This window comes from Octopus sinensis, linkage group LG7, assembly GCF_006345805.1.
Source record: "Octopus sinensis linkage group LG7, ASM634580v1, whole genome shotgun sequence".
Classification (NCBI taxonomy): domain Eukaryota; kingdom Metazoa; phylum Mollusca; class Cephalopoda; order Octopoda; family Octopodidae; genus Octopus; species Octopus sinensis.
In genome coordinates, this window is record NC_043003.1 from 21,500,728 (window position 1) to 21,521,971 (window position 21,244).

The 21,244-nt window shown below is 36.7% G+C and overlaps 1 protein-coding gene across 6 annotated transcripts in view; it reads right to left on the reverse strand.

Moving 5' to 3' along the window:
• The window catches only part of LOC115214169 (glucose-6-phosphate exchanger SLC37A4), a 32,978-nt gene extending 13,650 nt beyond the window's left edge, over positions 1-19,328 (reverse strand). For 2 of the 6 annotated variants that reach the window (XM_029783254.2, XM_029783253.2), the window contains exons 1-4: positions 17,528-19,326; positions 11,296-11,433; positions 3,478-3,572; positions 964-1,099 (exon numbers count right to left, since the gene is read on the reverse strand). In XM_029783254.2, coding sequence (XP_029639114.1) covers positions 964-1,099; positions 3,478-3,572; positions 11,296-11,433; positions 17,528-17,663 — 505 coding nt within the window. In that variant the 5' untranslated portion in view covers positions 17,664-19,326. Of the gene's footprint in view, positions 1-963; positions 1,100-3,477; positions 3,573-9,467; positions 9,564-10,682; positions 10,691-11,295; positions 11,434-17,527 lie in introns of those variants that run through there. The other 4 variants (XM_036504616.1, XM_036504613.1, XM_029783255.2 and 1 more) reach the window with 3 other exon arrangements.
• Between the last annotated feature and the right edge of the window lie 1,916 nt (positions 19,329-21,244).

Genomic DNA, 21,244 nt, shown 5'->3' on the forward strand with positions numbered 1-21,244 from the left:
ATGATGATATATATATATATAAGCGACTGAGACCTTTGGAGATATGCTGTGCTTGAGAAAACCCGGCAAGCCAAGTCAGATTATAGCCATGGCCAATACCAGTGTTGCATAACTGGCACATTTGAAAGTACCCTTCAATTGTCAGGCAATATGCTATGCTTGAGAAGACCTGTTGAGTCAAGCAAAATCATTATCGTGGCCAATGCCAGTGCTACCTGACTGGCACCCATGCCAGTGGCACTTAAAAAGCACCATTCAAGTGTGGCCAATGTCAGTGCCAGTGGTACATAAAACGCACCATTTGAGCATGATCAATGCCAGTGCCCCCTGACTGGGCCCCCCATGCCAGTGGCACGTAAAAAGCACCCACCACAGTCTTGGAGTGGTTGGCATTAGGAAGGGCATACAGCTGTAGAAACTCTGCCAGATCAGACTGGAGCCTGTTGCAGCCTCCTGGTTTGCCAGTCCTCAGTCAAACCGTCCAACCCATGCCAGCATGGAAAGCAGACATTAAATGATGATGATATACTTGAAAAAATGAATAGAAATTATTAGGTGTTTACAAATAAACACCTAATGATTTATAAACACCTAATTATTAATTTGGAAAAATCATCAGAAAAGGCATTTCCATTCATTTTTTCAAATATATAATACTGTACCAAGGACTTTCTGTTTCTTATTCTATGTGTGCATGTGTGTGTGTGTGTGTATGTTTGTGTGTGAGTGTGTGTGTGTGTGTGTGTGTGAGTGTGTGTGTGTGTGTGTGTGATTGTGTGTGTGTGTGTGTGTGTGTGTGAGTGTGTGTGTGAGTGTGTGAATGTGTGTGTGAGTGAGTGTGTGTGTGTGTGTGTGTGTGAGTGTGTGAGTGTGTGTGTGTGTGTGTAATGAAATACCAATTCTGCAGATTCCACTGCTTTTTTTTGAAGGATAGAAAATAAAATAAAGACATGTAGTTGTTACCTGGGATTATCATTCCTAATCTCCACCCATAGTGAAGTGCAATGGTTGTGATGAAGAGAGGACCAATGCTGCCGGATACATTGATGGATGTTGATAGTATACTCCACACAGTAGCAAAGTTATCAGGAGGGAACCACTGGGTAGATCACAGACAGAGAGAGTGAGTAAGAGGAGGAAGAGAGAGGGGTGAGTGTGGAAAATAAAAGAGATGAGAGTTTGTGAAAGTAGGAGGGAAGAGAGAAAGGTAAAGAACAAGAAGGAAAGAGAATGAAGGAAAGAAAAAATGGAAGAGTAAAATGGGAGAGAAGGAGAGAGAAAGAGGAGAGAGAGAGAGGAAAAGGAGAGAGATGAAAAGGAGAGCAAGAGAAAGAAGTAGAGAGAGAGAGATTGTGTGTATGTGACAGATATAATAGTGGAAGAAATATACAAGGGGATGCTGAAAAGTTCCTGGTTTTAAGGGTATTGCAAAGGCCTAGTTGGAGGACCAACTTTCCAATTTATTTTACAGAACTTAGAAGATCTGAAGGACCTCTGCAATAAGCATGTGAATCTGAGAGGTGAATATGTTGAATAAAATCATAATTAACCGATTTTCTTTTAGCCAAAGCCAGGAACTTTTCAGTACCTCCTTGTAGATTATATGAGAGAGTAGGAAGGAATTTCAGAGAGACAAGTATTAAGAGAGTGATACAAAAATGACCATTTGAGAGGGATAGACACCAGAATTGAAAAGAGTGTTAGTGGGAGATATAGGCACCAGAATTGAAGAAGTGTTAGTATGAGAGTGAAAGAGATAGACTAACAAGAAAGAGAACTGATGAGATGGAGTGACAGAAAAGAGGCAGTTTAGAAAAGGAAGAATCAGTGAGGTGATAAAAATAAGAAACTAAATGTGTATGAAAATCCAATTACAACAATGATTAATTAATTAATTAATTAGTTACAGAGTTAAATAAGTGTCTCTGTAAGAGCAATGCATTTTACAGTTAGATATTCTTGCTACTACGAAAGCAGGATTAGAAAAGGATTTGTGGGGTTTGTATTTAGCTTTTGTTAGTCAAGCAAATTGAAACAGAGTTGTGTACCTTGTTCATGGCTGTAGCATGATCTGACCTTCTGACAATGTGGTCAGAAGTCCATCTCTTTAACATCACAACTAGTTTGTCTTTAAAGTTATACATGATCAAATGAAAATAAATTTAGATGTGATAAACACTTCAATTAGATGTTGTTTTTATTGGTAAGCCTCATATCAGCTAACTATGCTCTCCTACCAATCAAGAAGTTGGCATCGACCTTTTTGTCACCATATTTCTGCTGAAATACATGGCTTTGTTTCAATTAACTTTTAAAAATTATAAAGAATTTACTAAGTTAATTTTGTCATTATTAAGCTGGTGTGTGGCGAGCTAGTAGAATCGTTAGCATACTGGATGAAATGCTTAGCGTTATTTCTCCTGTTGCTATGTTCTGAGATCATGTTCTGCCAAGGTCGATTTTGCCTTTCATCCTTTCAGGGTCAATAAATTAAGCACCAGTAAAACACTGGGGTTGATGTAATCGACTTATCTCCTCCCCAAAATGGCTGCCCTTGTGGCAAAATTTGAAACCATTATTAAGCTGGTGTAGTGACGTCATTTTCCAGTGTGCGCACACACAACATCATTCTTCAGTGTGCGTGTGCGGAACGTAATTCTTCAGTGTGCATGTGCGGAATGTCATTCTTCAGTGTGCGTGTGCGGGGCTGGAAACTTATGGAAAGGCCTGAGGAAGTTCCCTCATTCACATGCGCTAGAGACTGGGGAAGAAAATTATATCGCGTTCCTCGTTAGCGTCGTTGACTTGAGACACGGCTATTGAAGAGAGAGGACGTGTTTAAAAGTATGATCAGTCTATTCTCCTGTCCCAGACGCTTAGGATTTGACCTGCTTTGTTGCTGCTGAATTTGTTGTAAAATCTTACAAATGATAAAATTCAGCCTTGCTAGATTGAACCAAGTGGATACCAATATACCAACGTGCTTCATTTGTGAATAAGAGAATAAAGAATCACATATATTTTTAAAGTTGCGTTTTGTTCCTGACTGGTAATTTCTAGAAACAAAAAGAAAGGAAATTGTGTTGCACCCAAGTTACACCCCAAAAGTGTAAAGAATCAACCAGTTCCGTTTACACTGGTGTTTGAAACATAAATTATGATAGAATTTTGATGTGAGGTTATAATTTAGATCACCTTAAAACGGAGTTTTTATCACAGAACCAGATTTGTATCAAATGGGTTAACAAAAGGATTATCCAATAGTTATTGGCATTGAAAAAAAAAAAAAAGGATCCAACTGTAAAATACAAGCTATAGCAATTCCTGCAAATACTGACATTTGTAAATCTAATCTACCAATAGGAATGGGAGAGAAAGAATGGGAACAGATCTGTGAAAGAGAGAATGAAAATTGATCTAGATTACAAAAAAAAAAAACAAGAAAAGAAAATGAAGATGATATTTAATAATACTTACTGCCATTAATATTTTAGCACAAGCTGGCCAGGACAGTCCTTGACACAAACCATTAAGAAACCAGAAAATTGAAAACATCCATACAGAATTAAAACCTGCGTATGTATATTTAAAAAATGACAATGAGAAATAAAGACAACACTGAAAAGAAATTCCACAAAGGGAAACTTAAAAAATAAACTGAAATACTGTATGGCTTCTAATCTCTATATAATAATAATAACAACAACAATAATAACAACAACAACCAATATAAATGTCGGTTGGTCACGCTTTACATTGTTTGGAAATAAGGAGGAACGAGAGAGTAAGATAGATAGATATATAAAGGGAGAGAGAGAGAGAGAGAGAGAGAGTATGTGTGTAAAGGGTAAAGAACCCCTTCAGTCATGAATGACCATGAGATTGCACCTAGAAAGTTACCCTCTGAGGCACAAGTCCAGGCACGGCTGTTTATGGAAGACCAGCAGTTAGTTGCCCATGTATACCCGTCTCCCTTCTCCACGCTACTGATTGTTATCTAAGAGAGAGGCAAAGGTTGATACAGCTTGGCACCAGTGACACTGCAACTCATTTTTACAGTTGGGTGAACTGGAGCAACATGAAATAAAGTGTCTTGCTCAAGAACACAACACACAACCCAGTCCAAGAAACAAACTCACTACCTTATGATTGTAAGCCCAATGCTCTAACCACTGAGCCATGTGATTTCATTTAAGTGTAAACCCTTTTGTCAACATATGCTGTCTTTGTTTCAATTAATTTTCAAAATAGTGAAGAATTTAGTAAAATAACTTTCTCATTTTCAAGCTGGGGGTCTGGAACAAATTAGTATAAACTTTTAATAGAAAATAATAATTTAGACCACTTTTAGAACAGAAAGTTTATGCCACAGATCCTGGGGAATTCTCAGGCAGATTGGTACCAAAAGGGTTAAGGCAAAAAGTTCCCTGCAATTCAACATGAAGGTTTTATTTCTAAAAAAATATATTTTTATCAGTTTTTTTTTCTTTTTATACTTTGTCATAGGATTGATGTTGTCAACTTCAATATACAGCCTAATTGATTTGAAAAGAGGTAAAAAAAATAATAAACTATTTATGAAGGTTAGTAGCTAAACTACAGAAATAAAAAATTTGAAATTACATACAACATCCAAACAGCACATTACTGCCATATCTGATTGGGTGAAAATGGAATTTGATCCAATATCAAAGGGAAGATACATGCAAAGGTGAAAATACATTGATTAAAATGCATGAGACTAACCAGGAATGTTATTACCTTGACTACGTATGAAGAGTTAGTTGAGAACTTACTAAAATTAAAATACTCATTATTACTATATTTTAACATGTATAAGGAACCCCCTCATTTTTGGGGTTTCAATTTGGAAAAATGGTTTTGTAAAAGATTATGATACTATCCATGTATAAGAAACTCCCATAATTTTTAAACTTAATTTTTGCCAAAAAAGGTTCCTTATACATGTTAAAATATGGTAATTGATTGATCAACAGATATGTAACAAAATTAATAATGTGCTTGTGTGAAGATCAAAGAATGCAAACATCTCACTTCATAATGAAATGGGAAATTTTTTGAACAACGAACAACAGGGTGATATAAGGTGCAAACATGGTTGTGTAGTTAAGTAGACTGATTCTCAATCACATGGTTTTGAGTTCAGTCCTAACATGTAGCACTTTGGAGAAACATTGTTTACAATAGCTCTATAGCCCCAGGCTGACCCAAGCCTTGCGAGTAAATTTGGTATGTGTGTGTGTGTGCATGCATGTGTGTGCGTGCATGCATGTATGCACGTGCACATTTGTATGTTTGTGTTTTCTTGTCTTGACTCTAAACAAACATCCCTATTATACAAGTGGTATCATTTCATTTCCAGTCTTCTGGGAAAACATGTCCGGCCATGGGGTAATATTACCTTACTTGGAAACAGGTGAAGAATGGTGACAGAAAGGCCATTTGGCTGCAGAAAATCCATCTCAATGAATTCTGTCTGACTTGTGCAAACTTGGAACAGTGGACATTAAATGACATGTCAACAACTGGTAAATATCTTCTTTATGAAACCAGAAATATTCTTAAATAACAATCAACATTAATCATCATTTAACAGCCATTTTTCCATGCTTGTGAGGGTCATATGGAATTTATAGAGTCAGATTTTCTAAGGCCAGATGCCCTTTCTGTCATCATCATCTGCTACCTGTTTCTAAGCAAGGTAATAATTTCCCATGGCCAGACATGTGTTTCACAGGAGACTGGAAGTGAACAACATCACTTATATGATGGGGAAGCTTGTTTACAATCATCACATGATGTCAAGACATGAGTACACACAAACACACACACACACACCTACCTACCTACATACATACATACATACATACATACATACAGGTGTAGGAGTGGCTGTGTGGTAAGTAGCTTGCTTACAGACCACATGGTTCTGGGTTCACTCCCACTGCATGGCACCTTGGGCAAGTGTCTTCTACTGTAACCTTGGACTGACCAAAGCCTTGTGAGTGGATTTGGTAGATGGAAACTGAAAGAAGCCTGTCATATATATGTATATATATATATATATAAATATATATATATATATATATGTGTGTATATATATATATATATATATATATATATATGTATGTATGTGTGTGTATATGTTTGTCCCCCCAACATCGCTTGACAACTGATTTTGGTGTGTTTATGTCCCCGTAACTTAGCAGTTCGGCAAAAGAGACCGATAGAATAAGTATTAGGCTTACAAAGAATAAGTCCTGGGTCGATTTGTTCGACTAAAGGTGGTGCTCCAGTATGGCCACAGTCACATGACTGAATCAAGTAAAAGAGTATAATACATACATACATGCACACACACATACATACATACAGTGAAAATCTGTAAGATATTCCCAAAATTCTCCATCTCAGATTCTTATATAAATTGATTCACACACTTGGGTGTATGCATCAAAAGCTCAACCAACACACCATCTCAACCACATATTTACAAACACAGGGAACTCTCTTAACTCAAAAAGTCTTGTCATTTTGTTAGCAACTGGTTTGAACTCTCTCTCAAGAACTTAAATTAAACTCAAAGAAACACACATACACACACGACAGGCTTCTTTCAGTTTCTGTCTATCAAAACTGTTCACAAGGCTTTATCAGCTTTGGACTAATAATTGTAGGAGACACTTGCCTAAAGTGCCATGCTGTGGGACTGAACCTCAGACCACTTGTTTGGGAAGCAAGTTTCTCAACCATACAGCCAAGCTTCTGTTTATTGATATAAATAACTGCACTGGACTTGAGACAGATGAACAAATAATCCACACACAAGATATACATGCCAAAGTCTAGCTTAATGCTGCCAAATGGCGTTTACTTGTTTACCTTCTATTTTAACTTTTCTTATATCAAAGGTTCCAAACTAATTTAGTGTTAGCAGCCCCATCATCGTTGTTACAAGAAAATTTAAAATTTATTCAATAATGAATGATGGAAATACATGCTGCCAAAGAGGTGGTGTCAGATCTTTGGATAAACATCAAACTCTCCCACATTGGTAAAATTGCCAAGAAGGCTAAGGGTGTCTTGGCATCATTTACCAAGTCCTTTGTGAGCCGTTCTCCAGCTATCTATCTGAGGCTTTATATAGCTATGGTGCAGCCTTACTTGAAATTTTCATCACCGGTCTGGAACCCCTATCTTACCCAGGATATTAATCATCTGGAAACTGTTCAGCGACATGCAGCCAAGAGAATACCCTCCATCAGGCATTTGCCATATTCTGAACACCTTACTTCCCTGGGCATGGATACATTGAAACTCCAACGTCTGGCAGCTGACTTGGCAGACACCCATAAAATTATTAACCATCTTACTAACAATAACACTGAGCACCTTTTCAAACTCCACCTGTCTAACACCTGTGGACATGTTTACAAAGTCAGAAAACAGCACCGCTCCCATGACTTTCGGAAACATTTTTTCCTGCTAAGAGTTGCTGAAGCATGGAACAAACTGCCGGCATCAGTTGTTAGTTGTCAGAGCACTGCATCCTTCAAAACTTCCATGCTTCCTGAGATTCGCCAACACTACACCTGATTTTCTTCCCTCCATACACACGCAAGCATGTATCTGACTCATACACTGTTCCCTTCTCAGACATTTGTACATTACTGCATATGCTTTATACGCACTTTTGACAAGTTGTGGTGCACCTGAACACTGTATACAATAATTTCATTATTATTATATTATTATTAAGTGTGAATTGAAAGAAAAGAGTGATGATGATACAATGCAGTGATTGAAATGATTGAAGCTGATGATTCACCAGAAGAGGCCATCTTCAAAAATCCTGAGTTTTATGGGTATTTTTGATAATAATATTGTAGGATTTAAGGTGGAATTGTTAGCATGCTGGGCAAAATGTTTAACAGCATTTCGTTTGTTCTATATTTAAGAGATGAGGAATTATGTACATTATTTACATTAGACGGATATTTGTCCTCATTTTGTCTGTTGTTAACACAATGTTTCAGCTGATATACCCTCCAGCCTTCTTCAGGTGTCTTGGGAAAATTTCGAATCTGGGTTCTCATTCCTAAGGTACTTTTCGATGTTTTTGTTATTATTGTTATTATTATTATCATTACTATTATTGTTATTGTTCAGGTCACTACTTGAAATCAAACTCGGAATCTTGGGGTTAGTAGCCCGTGCTCTTAACCACTATGCTATAAGCTCATAGGCAATTATGGAGTGAATTTTAGGGTTTATAAATATATTTTTCTATCCTTCCTTAATACCAGTTCCCATATGCCGCTCATATCTGCACTCAGTCTGCTTAGGAGGTTGTTGTGTCCAAGCATATGTGCTGCTTCTTTTAGTTTTCGTATTTTCCAGTGGTGTTCTCTGTCTATTATTTTAACTTCATCCCACAGGGGGAGGTGGTCTCCGTTTTACCATACATGATCAGCTATACCCGATTTATCAATATCTCCTCATGTCACAGCTTTGCGATGTTCATCTACCCTTATTTTGAGGGGGTGGCATTTTTTGCCTTTGTATAATCTACCACAGCTGCATGGGATTGAGTACATGTAGTCTTTAGTCATGCATCTGTGGTAGGTTATACAAAGACGAAGCATGCCACCCCCTCAAAATAAGGGTAGACAAACATCGCAAGGCTGTGGCACAAGGAGATATTGATAAATCGGGTATAGCTGATCATGTATGGAAAAATGGAGACCACCTCCCCCAGTGGGATGAAGTTAAAATAATAGACAGAGAACACCACTGGAAAATACGAAAACTAAAAGAAGCAGCACATATGCTTGGATGCAACAACCTCCTAAGCAGACTGAGTGCAGATATGAGCGGCATATGGGAACCAGTATTAAAGAAGGATAGAAAAATATTAGATTTATAAGCCCTAAAATTCACTCCACAATTGCCCAGTGGGCTACAAAAAAAATAACATAAGGGTTAGCGCACCAGTACTGTACTGCAACGTAAATGCCGCATTTACCATTAAGACAAAAACTAGTTTTGGTAAATAAGGACCAAAACCTTTAGAATTTCTAAGATTATTGAGGTAACAAACTTTGTGGGATATTTCCAAATGTTGGCATTAGCTTGAGAATACCATTGACAATTCCAGTTACTAAAGCATTGGCAGAAAGCACTTTTAGCAAACCCAAACATATCAAAAACTTTTTTAAGGTGCACCATATCTCAAACAAATCTTGTTGATTTAGCAAGACTGTGTACTGAACCAAGCATTGCCAGAGAAATTGATTTTAATAGCATTATTAGAAATTTTGCAGCTAAAAAGAAAACCCAGTAAAGCTTATTTCATTAGCTGATTAGGTTTATTGTTGCTTTCTGCAAAGCATATTGTTATCTGGTCATTCTGGTGCACAGGCAATAAAGCATTTACAAAAATTTACCAGAGTTCATGTTCTGATAGCCTGAGATTAGCCATCGCATTCGATTATGCTTTCATAATCGTACATCAAAGTCATCAAATTTGCTTGTATATTTTTCTACAAAGAAGGAAAAATGACAACTTTAAAATTCTGTATGATGTCATTTCTGTTATTGAAGAGATTTAATTGAAGATATAAGAGTCTCAAATTTTAAACTTAATCAAATATATAAAGTTTTCATTTTAACCCACTCTTCCAGCAGATAGTAGTGACAGCCATCTTGTTCCACCTTAGAAAATTTCCCTCAGGAGCCTTGGTGTCTATGATACCTCCTTAGAACTATATAGATTTGTTATTGTGAGTTAAATTTCCACAATATAATGACAATGAGAGAGTACCAACCAGTTCTTTATCAACTTAGCCATTTTTGCTCTCTCAGTGCTTCTAATATTATTTGCTTTGCTTCAGTGATGGGAAAAACTGAAGTGAAAACAGAGGAGTTTGCACAAATGGACATAACAAACATTTCAATAGATTCCAATGCCAAATTAAAAATCTTCCAATGGACAAAATCTAAAAACTGATGAGCAAATAAGGGAACCTTTATACAACTGTTTGCCCTGTCAGAAATAGTAACCAAATATCCTTTAACTCATACACTGCAATTTAAAAAATTTACCAAGATATACTGGTTAATGTAGTCTGAAATACACAAGGATAGGATGGCCACACATTCAATGAAGGAACCACAATGAGGGGTTGCTGAAGAGTTCCTGGCTTTGAGTAAAAGAAAATCAGTCAATTACAACTTTATTTAACATATTCCACTCTCAGATTCACACATTTATTGCAGCAGTCCTTCAGTCTTTCTAAGCCCTGTAAAAGAACTCAGAAGGTTGGGCTTCCAACCAGGCCTTTCACAATACCCTTAAAGTCAGGAACTTTTCAGCACCCACTAGTACATGGTCATTTGATCTCAAAAAATAGCAACTTAGGTCTGTCGTGAGCCCTAGGATTCAAATGGCCAGAATTTAACCTGGTTTTCATGGTGCATAAATGACTGAAATTACAATATTTCCTGCTGAACTGGACACCAGTTCCTCACAGGGTTAACTTCCTAGCTTTATCTGGAACTCATTTTATGGTTGAGTGAAAAGGAGCAGCGTGAAACAAAGTGTTTTATTCAAGAATATAAGGTACTGCTTTGTCTGGGAATTGAAACCACGAGAGCAACACCATAACCACTAGGTATTGCAAATCCAAATAGCAGCTAAATCTCCTTCAAATCACACCTCTCATCTTTAATAAAGAACAGACATGCTAACTATTGTAGTCCTACAGAGTCCTATGGTTACAGATCTGTTCAGTAACCACTCAGAAACCAGACAATAAAGAAAACCGTGTTAGAGATTCAGTTTAGATTCAAAAATCCATCACCATCCCTAACCAGCATGTCACTCAATATTAGTGTCTTTCATTCTAGTTCTTACATTCAGAGCTCAATTCCTAACAAGATCAATTTTGTCTTTTACCTTTTCAAGATTAATAAAATAAACCCTGAGTCAAATACTGTGGTCAGATACAACCTTCCCAAAAATGAATGATATTCTTTCAACATTAGAAATCAAACAACAATTGTTGGGCAAAAAATTTGTCAAGAAAGGAAGGTTTCACAGGAAAATTTGGAACTAACTAAAAAAGAAAATAAAGATGAGAAGAAATACATTAAATATGTTTAGAGTTCTTTGTTAAGAAAGGAAGGAAAATATAAAATGCTTAGACCTCTCTCCTAAGAAAGGAAGAAATTTCATCTGTACAGAGTTGGGTTTATTTTTTAAAGTTTACTTACCTGTAAAAGCAAAAGCTGTCAGAGCTGATCCAATGAGACTTAATTGTAACAACAGCTTTGGTCTGTACTGGTCAGCTAAAAAGCCACTAAAGAACTTACTAACTGAGTAAGCAATGCATTGGCTGCTGGTCACTAGGCCTATGATAATAAGAAAAAAACATAGTAACCAATGTTGACAATTCAAAAGACAACATTATGTATATTATTCCAAACTTACAGGGAAAAATTCAATTTAGTAATACTAAGTCAAATTTCACAATATATAATATATGTATATAAATTAGAGAAGAACCACCGTATATTTAATTTTTTTCTATATGGTATAATTTAATTATATCATTGTTGAATTGATAAAAGGTGGTTTACCCACAAGGCTTTGGTCAGCCTGAGGCTATAGTAAAAGACACTTCTACTAAGAATTGAAACTATGCAGTGGGACTGAACCCAGAACCATGTGGTTGGTAAGCAAGCTACTTACCACACAGCTACTCCTGTGCCTATGTTGATGATTTTTGTTTGCCTTTTTTTAATATTTTCTGGGCTTGAATGTGACGATCTGGCAGAGTTGTCAACACATCAAACAAAATGCTAAGTGGCATTTTGTCCATCTTCACGTTCTGATTCCAAATTCCACTGAGGTCAACTTTGCCTTTCATCCTTTTGTGGACCAATAAAATAAGTACCAATTGAAAAAGGACTGATGTAATCAACTTACCCTGTTTCTGTCTAATTAACTAAAGTATAACAAGCAAATGAACAAGCAGATTATTATTATTATTAAGATGGTGGTGAGCTAGCGGAATCCTTAGCACGCTGGGCAAAATACTTAGCCACATTTTGTCTGCCTTTACATTTTGAGTTCAAATGCCACGAAGGTCAACTTTGCTTTCCATTCTTTGAGGGTCAATAAATTAAGCACCAATTAAGCACTGGGGTTAATGTAATCAACTTACTCCTCTCCCCGAACTTGCTGGCCTTGTGCCAAAATTTGAAACCACCACCATCATTATCATTGTTATTATTATTGCCATAGTTTCACTAGCCTGGGTTTACATTCATCTGTACAATATTCCTAATAACCATAACTGTTAAATTGCTCTAAATATTACCTTAGTAGTATCAGACCTTATAGGATATAAGAAGGTTTTTTGGTGTAGTTGGGGGTCTGCCAGTATATGAAGACATTGCAAGAGAGATGTGCCTGTCATTTTAATCAGCCGAGAGCTTGGAATGAACTAATGAGTCAGCTGACTCGCTATGCAGTCATTTAACTTGCTAGGAAAAGCAGCAAAATCTCCCTCAAATAAAACTCTGCCAACTTCATAAAAATAAAGGACATATTGAATAACAAAGTTCTTGAAATTTAAGCACCAGTCTTTGTAATACAGTCCTTTCTACATTAAGGATGTGCTTTCAACAGGAAAAATCTTCAATGATAGAGAGACTTAACATTGGGAGTGATGGTGAGGGATCTAGTTGTGTGCATGCTCATATTTAAGAAAGAAGAATGCAATTATGTTTCCTTGTGATAAATGGTGCTTGTGCTTTTATTACTATTGAAAGAGATAAGATTGACAGGTCTACAATGGAGGATGCTTTCAAAAGTACTGTTCATGGAATCTGTGCAGGTTTGGCATTTCTTGTCCAGGATGCAAGAGGGTGATGATTTGTTGAGAAAGTTTAGGGAAGAATGAAGGGTAGTGTCATCTGTATAAGAAGGGGCATTGCTGAACAAGACAAGTGGGTCACTGACATATAGAAAGAAGAGAGTGGGAGACCAAACCCTTTTTATTTGCTGTTGAAGGAACTAAAACTTGGCATGTCCACAAAGGAGGATCCTTTCAAAACTTCATAAAATGAGTGCAGGTTTTGCTGGTGACAAAGCTAGAGAGTGTGCTGTTATAGCTCCTAAGCCTATACAAGCTTATACAGCAGACCCAAAAGTGCCACCCCAATAAAAGCATTGCCTGAAGAAGACACCTTACTCACCTCTACTATACAACAGGGTCTGACATGCAGGGATGGTGCATGGCTGAGAAAGGATATAGAATAACAAAGGGTAGTACCATCTGCTTAAAAAGTGGCCATTGTTGGATATACCACCAAATGGGCCATTGATGCACAGAAGGAAGTTAGTGGGAGTACAAAACTGAAACCTGGAGCATGCCAGAGTTATAGAATGTGGGACGGAGAGAGTTCTCTCAGTTCTATCTGATATAATTGTGTTCTGATAGAAAGAGATGAGAGATAGCCAGAGTCCAAAGGTTGGCAATTATAATGGGATATTTAGATTTCAAAATGTACACAGAATGTTTTAACTCTTTAGTATTCAGATTATTTGGTTAAATGCTTGTGGTCAACATACTTTTGATCAAAGATCTGCGAGATGAGATGTGAACTGAGAATTAACAATTACTCTTTTGGTCAGCATTAGTACAATAATCTAGTTACCCTTCCAGCATGTTCACTTTGGATAGAGTGTTAAAATTCTATTTTTAGATGCATTATTTTATTATGGATTTGGTTAGTTGTTATTTTACCAAAGATTTGTTTGTAGTTAAGGTGATAACCCCACTCCCCATCTGTAAATAGATGTTAGGATGTTGTCATCCCTGATGATGAGCAAATGGGCATTAATTTACAGGAATGTGACTTGCACTAGATGACAACCAGAGCCTATAAAAGGAAGTGGATTCAACCAATATCAGCTTGGAGCCCAAAGAGTCAAAGAGGAGCTCGTGAATGTCCTCTAAAATAAAATGCCACTTATCCACCCGCTAAATTTCGAGAAGACTGCAGCGCCCTTTTTAAACTTCTTGTGGAGGCCGTGTGACAGATACAGCTGGAAAAAAACCCACGATAAGCTTGCACAATGATTTATTGTGCAATGCCATGCTATAATGCTGAGAAGATTTGACTACTATCATCAAAGAGGTGCAATCTGCAAGAAATACACGTTCTACGTCCAGACATTGTTTTCCTCTTTTTTTTTCATTATGAGCAATGTGAAACTTTCCTAAATACTCGAGATGTTGTATTGGTAGGCAAAACAAAAAGCGAGTATAAGCAAAGGATAGTAATATCTGAGGGAGGGATTAAACCAGAAGCAATTGTTAATGGGTTCAATTATTTCAGAAATATATGTACAGTAAGGTGCATCGATCATCTAGTGATGGTTGTCATTGGAATTGATGTTGAAATTAATGAATCAAGATGCATGCAATGAAAATACTATTATCGACATTATAGTAAATGCCTTTGGGTTATTGGAATGGTGGGACGAGGAGCAAAGAAATGTATGATGGTGTTGTTTGAGGTTCGAAGGGCTGCCTTTTTGTTACCGATTATTAATCAACGTGTCCTACAATCAGTGGCGTGTGGTGGTCGTTGTATCGGGTGTGACGAAAGATTGTAGGCAGAGTTAAAGAATATGCACACCACTCGTTTTCGGCGTAATAAAAACTATAACCCTACTTTTAACCCTAACCGGGTTTTAACGGAACTTAAGACCACAGATCTTAATGGAAAACAAGTTTTCCATTAAGATCTGTGATTAAATTAATGAGAGTAAGGTTAACATTGATAATTAATTTGGCATTTTCGATGGGAGTGCAGCGCACACCTAACACACCCGGAATATAGGCCCCTGCAGCCAGTCCTCACCCCACCACAGGTTGAGAGATATTGGACTTTCTATAAGTTTCTTATTTCTTTATTGCCCACAAGGGGCTAAACATAGAGGGGACAAACAAGGAGATTAAGTCGATTACATTGACCCCAGTGCGTAACTGGTACTTAATTTATCGACCCAAAAAGGATGAAAGGCAAAGTCGACCTCGGTGGAATTTGAACTCAGAACGTAGCGGCAGACGAAATACCGACTTCCTATAAGTTTCTGTATAACCAGTTTACTGTGAACACTAACAAAAATTGTAAGGACGTCGTCAATTGCCAAATCAAAATAGTTATCTAATCTCTATATATAAAATCTTTATATATAAAAGTAAGGTTGTGTGTCTGTCTCCTACGATTTAGATTCCTAACTACTCCCACATTTTGCGGTACAGTTTAACCAAAACCGGGTATCTTATAGTCGTGATTCATATCGAGCCTTTCTGGGTATTAGCGCGCGTCTACGATGAGTCTACGATTTAAAAAAAAATTTACCATAATTTTTTTTCCATTTTTAATGCATTTTTTTGCCAAATTTTGGCAATAACTCTCTAAAAATGCTTATATAGTTATTTCCCTTACAAACCCGAGCAACGCCGGGCGATACTGCTAGTGTTTTATAAACAATAAAAGGGAGCAATCAGATGCTTTATTTGCTATAAGAATTTCATTAGAGACGAATGCTTTCTTTGAACTAATATTTTTTCTGTAAGACATTATTAGAGCATACAAGATAGAAAGGTGAGCATGCACTTTGTGGAGAGCTAAAAGTACAAAATCCGAAACTACCGCCCTGAATGTGAAACTGAACTGCTGTAACAATAACATTGAGGTAATGTACTGATAATATACAACTAACAAATAATTAGTGTGTTAATATCGAGGGCATACTCATAGATTTTGCATCTATATGTTAAAGGGTTACACACACAAAAAATGTTCTCAAGCAGCCCCTTTTCCACCGCTCACGATTAAGAACTAATGCTTGTACTTTATTTAAAAAACAATTTAACGCTGATCGAGCGTTTTTATTTCATATTTGTATCCTTTTTCTGAAGATGGCAGGGTGTGTGATTTGAGAGAGAGAGTTGACTGCTATCGTCTGTATTCTATCAGCAAACGTAAAAGACGCATGTTTTTTCGTCTTGGCAACAGATCGGTTGATTCAAAAATAAATAAGAGCGCCTCAAAAGTCATTAGAGACGTTTCCCAGCGCCCTAAAACTTTCTACTTGTTCGAGTAATATGATACTATGACAATTTATTATTGAGTTTGTATTGATTAAATAAAGTTCAACCATAAAATTTGAGAAATAAGCAAAACTATAGGCTTATAGTGTTTGTGATTTTAACTTGGAAGAGCGGGGCCTATGCATGGAATGATGAGTTGAAATTTCACAGCTTTCCTCCTAAAAGTTTCACTTAAATAAGCAACAGAAGGATATGTCGTGACGGGTATCGGGTATAAAGTTCACTTTTAAATAGGAACTGCAAGCCGGTCTCGATTTAAGTGCTCGAGGGTGCATACATGGTTCCACTTATTGTTGCCTTCTAAAAACCCAGGCTTTTTTCGAGCTAGAAATCTTGACTACATGTATTGTCCTGGATTAAGAAAATGGTAAAATATACTGATTTCTTACAGAGGTACAAACCACACATTTGTAGGAGGAAAATGGTTGTACAACACGCATGATTTCGTAAATATTAATAAATCAAACTGAGTTGTGAAGTAGTTTGTCAGAGTTTAAGGGGAAGGACTATCGCGAAATAAATTATAATGCTTGTTTTCATTAATATAGCAAAATAAAATTTGCCTTTAACTATCAATGTATTCGTCAATCTATAAACACCTCATCATTTGTATCGTAATACCGTTTAACTACACATAATAATAAGACTTCTAAGCTGCGAAAACTTGGCACCATTACATAATGTTTGTTATTCAGAGCCAGTGAGGGGAGCCTCTACGTGGTTGTTCGCAACCTGTTAGCAATAGCAGCTAAATCTCTCTTAAATGACAAATACTGTGAACCGCCTTTAAAAGTAAAGGACATTAGATATTGTGTTCTTGGATACACTATGTCAGAAAATAGACGAGATGTTCACGCTCAGAATACCTTTTGATCATATGCATACTTAATCAATGCTGACCAAGGGCTAAATAATTGCAACGAAACAATCATTGCTAGCATACCAGATATTTTTTACGAGAAAAAAGATATATAATCGAAGGAACAGAATTCAGTATACAATCGGTACTTATTTTACTAATCAGAAAAAGACAGTTCTGTAATGTTTTTTAAAGCATGAAATCATACACAGACGACTAAGAATTGAAACTATACCACCGGCTTTTGTATCAAATAGAGGTTATTATATAAATATAAATAGATGCCATCCTATTCATTATCTTGTTTGATGTTATTTTAGGCATAACATTAAAAGTAAACAAATGACAATTTTATACATCGTGCAATAAAACAAGAAGAAACATAAAAAGCAGAATAAACCAGTAAAATAACAGATTTCCCCTCCCCCCGTTTTCAAATGTCTCAACTCACCCAGCTGGCTTCTTTCAACACCCGTAGAATTAATAACATCTGGCAGGACAAAAGTAAAAGATTTCCGAACGAAAACACTCAAACCATATCCGACATAGAGACTGGCTAGCTGTAACAACTGTCGAAAATTAGGCATAGCTATGTCTCAGCAAATAAAATATTTTTAAGAAAAAAAAATATCAAAACCTATATTTTCAAATCATTCAACAGCATTTGAGATGTTCATCGTATGAATGAATGGTGTTACAAACATCGTCATGGTTAAAATGTCACAAACTCCTTGCCACAAGAAACGGCGGTCGAACTGATCAGAGGTGAAGCTTTTCGTCATCTCGTAAACAAGTTGTTTAATTAAGCTTATCGATTCGACAAGGTTTATTTATGATTGTATGACAGAAGCATTATAGATGATCGTTAATTTGATTACCACTGCTTTTTTCTATGTATTGTATTTTCTCCTCTTGTCTTTTACTTTCTTTCTTCCAGTGATGAGTCATACGTTATTGGCATTTAGTGTTGTGTATGTTATATTTCAATGTGAGGCTTTTTTTTATTTGTTATACATACACACACATTATCCTATTCTTTCACTCCTTCCAGGTCATAAGCCGACGTGCTGAGGTCAGGCTGGGGTTTTTAGTTGAACGTATCAATATCCAGTGTAGTCTCGATGAATTTGAGAACAAGAATACTGTCATAGAAACATAATGAAAACACTCTGATAAACAGTAAACAATGTTTTAAAATTCTGTTTGTGTAGCGAGGGAAACAACAGCATTAGTAGTTTCACTTTGGGAACCTCTGAGGAATACAATATAAACAACACCGGTTAATACATATATAATGTGAATGTGTGTGTGTATGAAATTTGAAATGTAACGTAGGGTATACACTTCTGATAAATATACAGGTTTAAGATTGCTCTAAATAGTAAAGAAGTAGTTTCGCTATAGTTTCTAGTTTCTCCGCGAGTAGAAAGCAAGTGGAAGTCTATGGAAATTAGACGAATCAGCACAGCTGAGTTCGAATTTGGATATACTATAAATAAACTATAACCCGGTTACATGAAGCTGATAGTTTTTGTCTGTGTAATTTCTAAATAGATTCCTCTGATTTCTTTTTTCTTTGTCTGTCCCTGGATATCTGCGGTGTGACCACTTTATTCATTTTATTTTCACTACAAAGCTGTGTTACGCAGGGCTAAAAAGAGAAAAAACCTTGTGTAGTGCAATAATTAATTTGTGTATGAGTATGTCGTCTTTCAGATGGTAGAACGATGCTTGAAGGAGATTTGGTTGTTATTTTTAGTTAGATAATGCTTGCCTAGTGCTGTCATAGGGAACCTGCAGGCTCCATGACTTTCTCAAGAGTATGCCTAGCGAAAAGTTACTAGTAGCGCGGCCATCTGGTAAGTCAATTCTCAAGCGGCTCGCTTCTCAAAAAAGGTTGCCCATGCGTGACTGAAAGGTTCAACCGTGAACTCGATAAAGCCCAGGTTTAACGAGAAACTTTTGAGTGGTGATAGAGTGGATCATCAGGTTCGAACAACTAATAGGCAATTTCGACTGAACGACAGAGAAACCAGAATTAGCACTCCATCCGTATTTCTGCATATTCAAAAGGGTGATTGTAAGGAGGGCTCGTATTTACAGTCCGAGTTTCATTTGGTTGGACTCAACAGCTGGGCAGGCCACAGAGTATATATAGAAAGCAAAGCAAATGCAGAAGATTTTGTTCATAAAATATTTAGTTACATACTGAGTATTTTAAGAACAAAAACTCATCTATTCTGTGTTTCTCTCCTGCTATACATACACAATATGTATTCATGAATATATGTATCAAACGTATTTTAAATTAATGGTTAAATTTGTACAGTGGTTTATTATGCACATTACTTTATTATCCAGTGTTTTTTAACTTTTGGTGTCATTATATATGTTGCTAAACCTGTTCAACTTGTAGTAGGTACTTTTCAATCTTTTGTAATTTAGTGACCTCTTTCTGTGGAATGCATTTTACAAACACATACTTGTCATGTTTAGGAATTTAAAAAAAAGGTTAATTTTGCACAATGGTTTATTAGGCACATTGTTTTATTGTCCAGTAGGAGCAGATGTGGTTAAGAAACTTACTTTCTAACCATGTGGTCTCAGGTTCAGTTCCACTGCAGAGCACTTTGAACAAACGTTTTCTCTTATAACCAGAGGATTTGTGAGTGGATTTGGCAAACGGAAACTGAAAATAGCTCATTGTATAGATGTCTTGTGATTAATGGATTTGGTAAATGGAAACTGAAAGAAGCCAGTCAAATATATGAGTGTTTGTGTTTTCTCTCACCACTGCCTGTAATGTAGCTGTTCAGCAAAATGAGACTGAAAGAATAAGTTACCAGACTTAAAAAAAATGTGCTAGGTTTGAGTTGTTCAATTAAACCTTTCAAATCAGAGCCTCAGCATGGCTGCAGCCTAGTGACTAAAGCAAATAAAATATAAAAGATTCTTCCTTTTCATGCTCTTTAAGTTTTAATTTTCCTTCCTGAAGTTTATGGTTTATCATCATCATTTAACATCTGTTTTCCATGGGTTGGCCAGTTTGACTGGAGCTGGTAAGGCTTGGGGCTGCACCAAGATCCGTTGTCTATTCTGGCATGGTTTCTACAGCTGGATGCCCTTCCTAACACCAACCACTCCATAGAGTGAACTGAGTGCTTTTTATGTGACACCAGCACCTATATCAATTCTATAGTGGCGGATGGGTCTTCTTGAGTATAGCAAAGCACCAAAAATCTAGGTCCTTAGTCATTTCATTTGTAAGGCTCCGTGTCTTGAGATCAGACTTCAATACTTTGTCCCATGTTTTCTTGAATCTCTCTCTTCCACAAGTTCCATCCACTTTACACGGTTAGCACTTCTGAGGAAATTAAGTAAAACAAACGATGATGATGATGAATCCATTTTAGAAACATTTTGTGCTTTTAGACATGAAAACAGAAAAGAGAAATCTTTAAAAAATAGAAAACCTTCATTGCTATAGTTAGTCATAATACTGAATAACACAATTTTTTTGTCTTTGAGTAGCAACTGTTATTTCCTATTTGCTTATCCCTAGAAAGTTTGAAAAATGGCTAATATTTCCTTTGAAACTTGCTTCTGTTAGATTTATTCATTTATTCAAACCCCAAAGAACATCTTTCATGCTCCCCAACTACTGTTCATAATCAGAGATGCATATATTCTTTTCTACTCAAGGCACAAGGCCGGAAACTTGTGGGGAGGGGCCAGTCAATTAGATCGACTCAGTATGCAACTGGTACTTAATTTATTGATCCCGAAAGGATGAAAGGCAAAGTCAACCTTGGTGGCATTTGAACTCAGAACATAAAGACAGATGAAATACCTATTTCTTTACTACCCACAAGGGGCTAAACACAGAGAGGACAAACGGATTAAGTCGATTACATCGACCCCAGTGCGTATATGGTACTTAATTTATCAACCCCAAAAGAATGAAAGGCAAAGTCGACCTCAGCAGAATTTGAACTCAGAACGTAACGGCAGACGAAATATGGCTACGCATTTCGCCCGGCATGCTAATGTTTCTGCCAGCTCGCCGCCTTAAGAGATGCATATATTGTCAACCACTAAGGGACATGCTCAAGTGGTTATGGTCAAGTAACTGATAAGCAAATCTGTGGTATTGAGCAGAATATTTGCT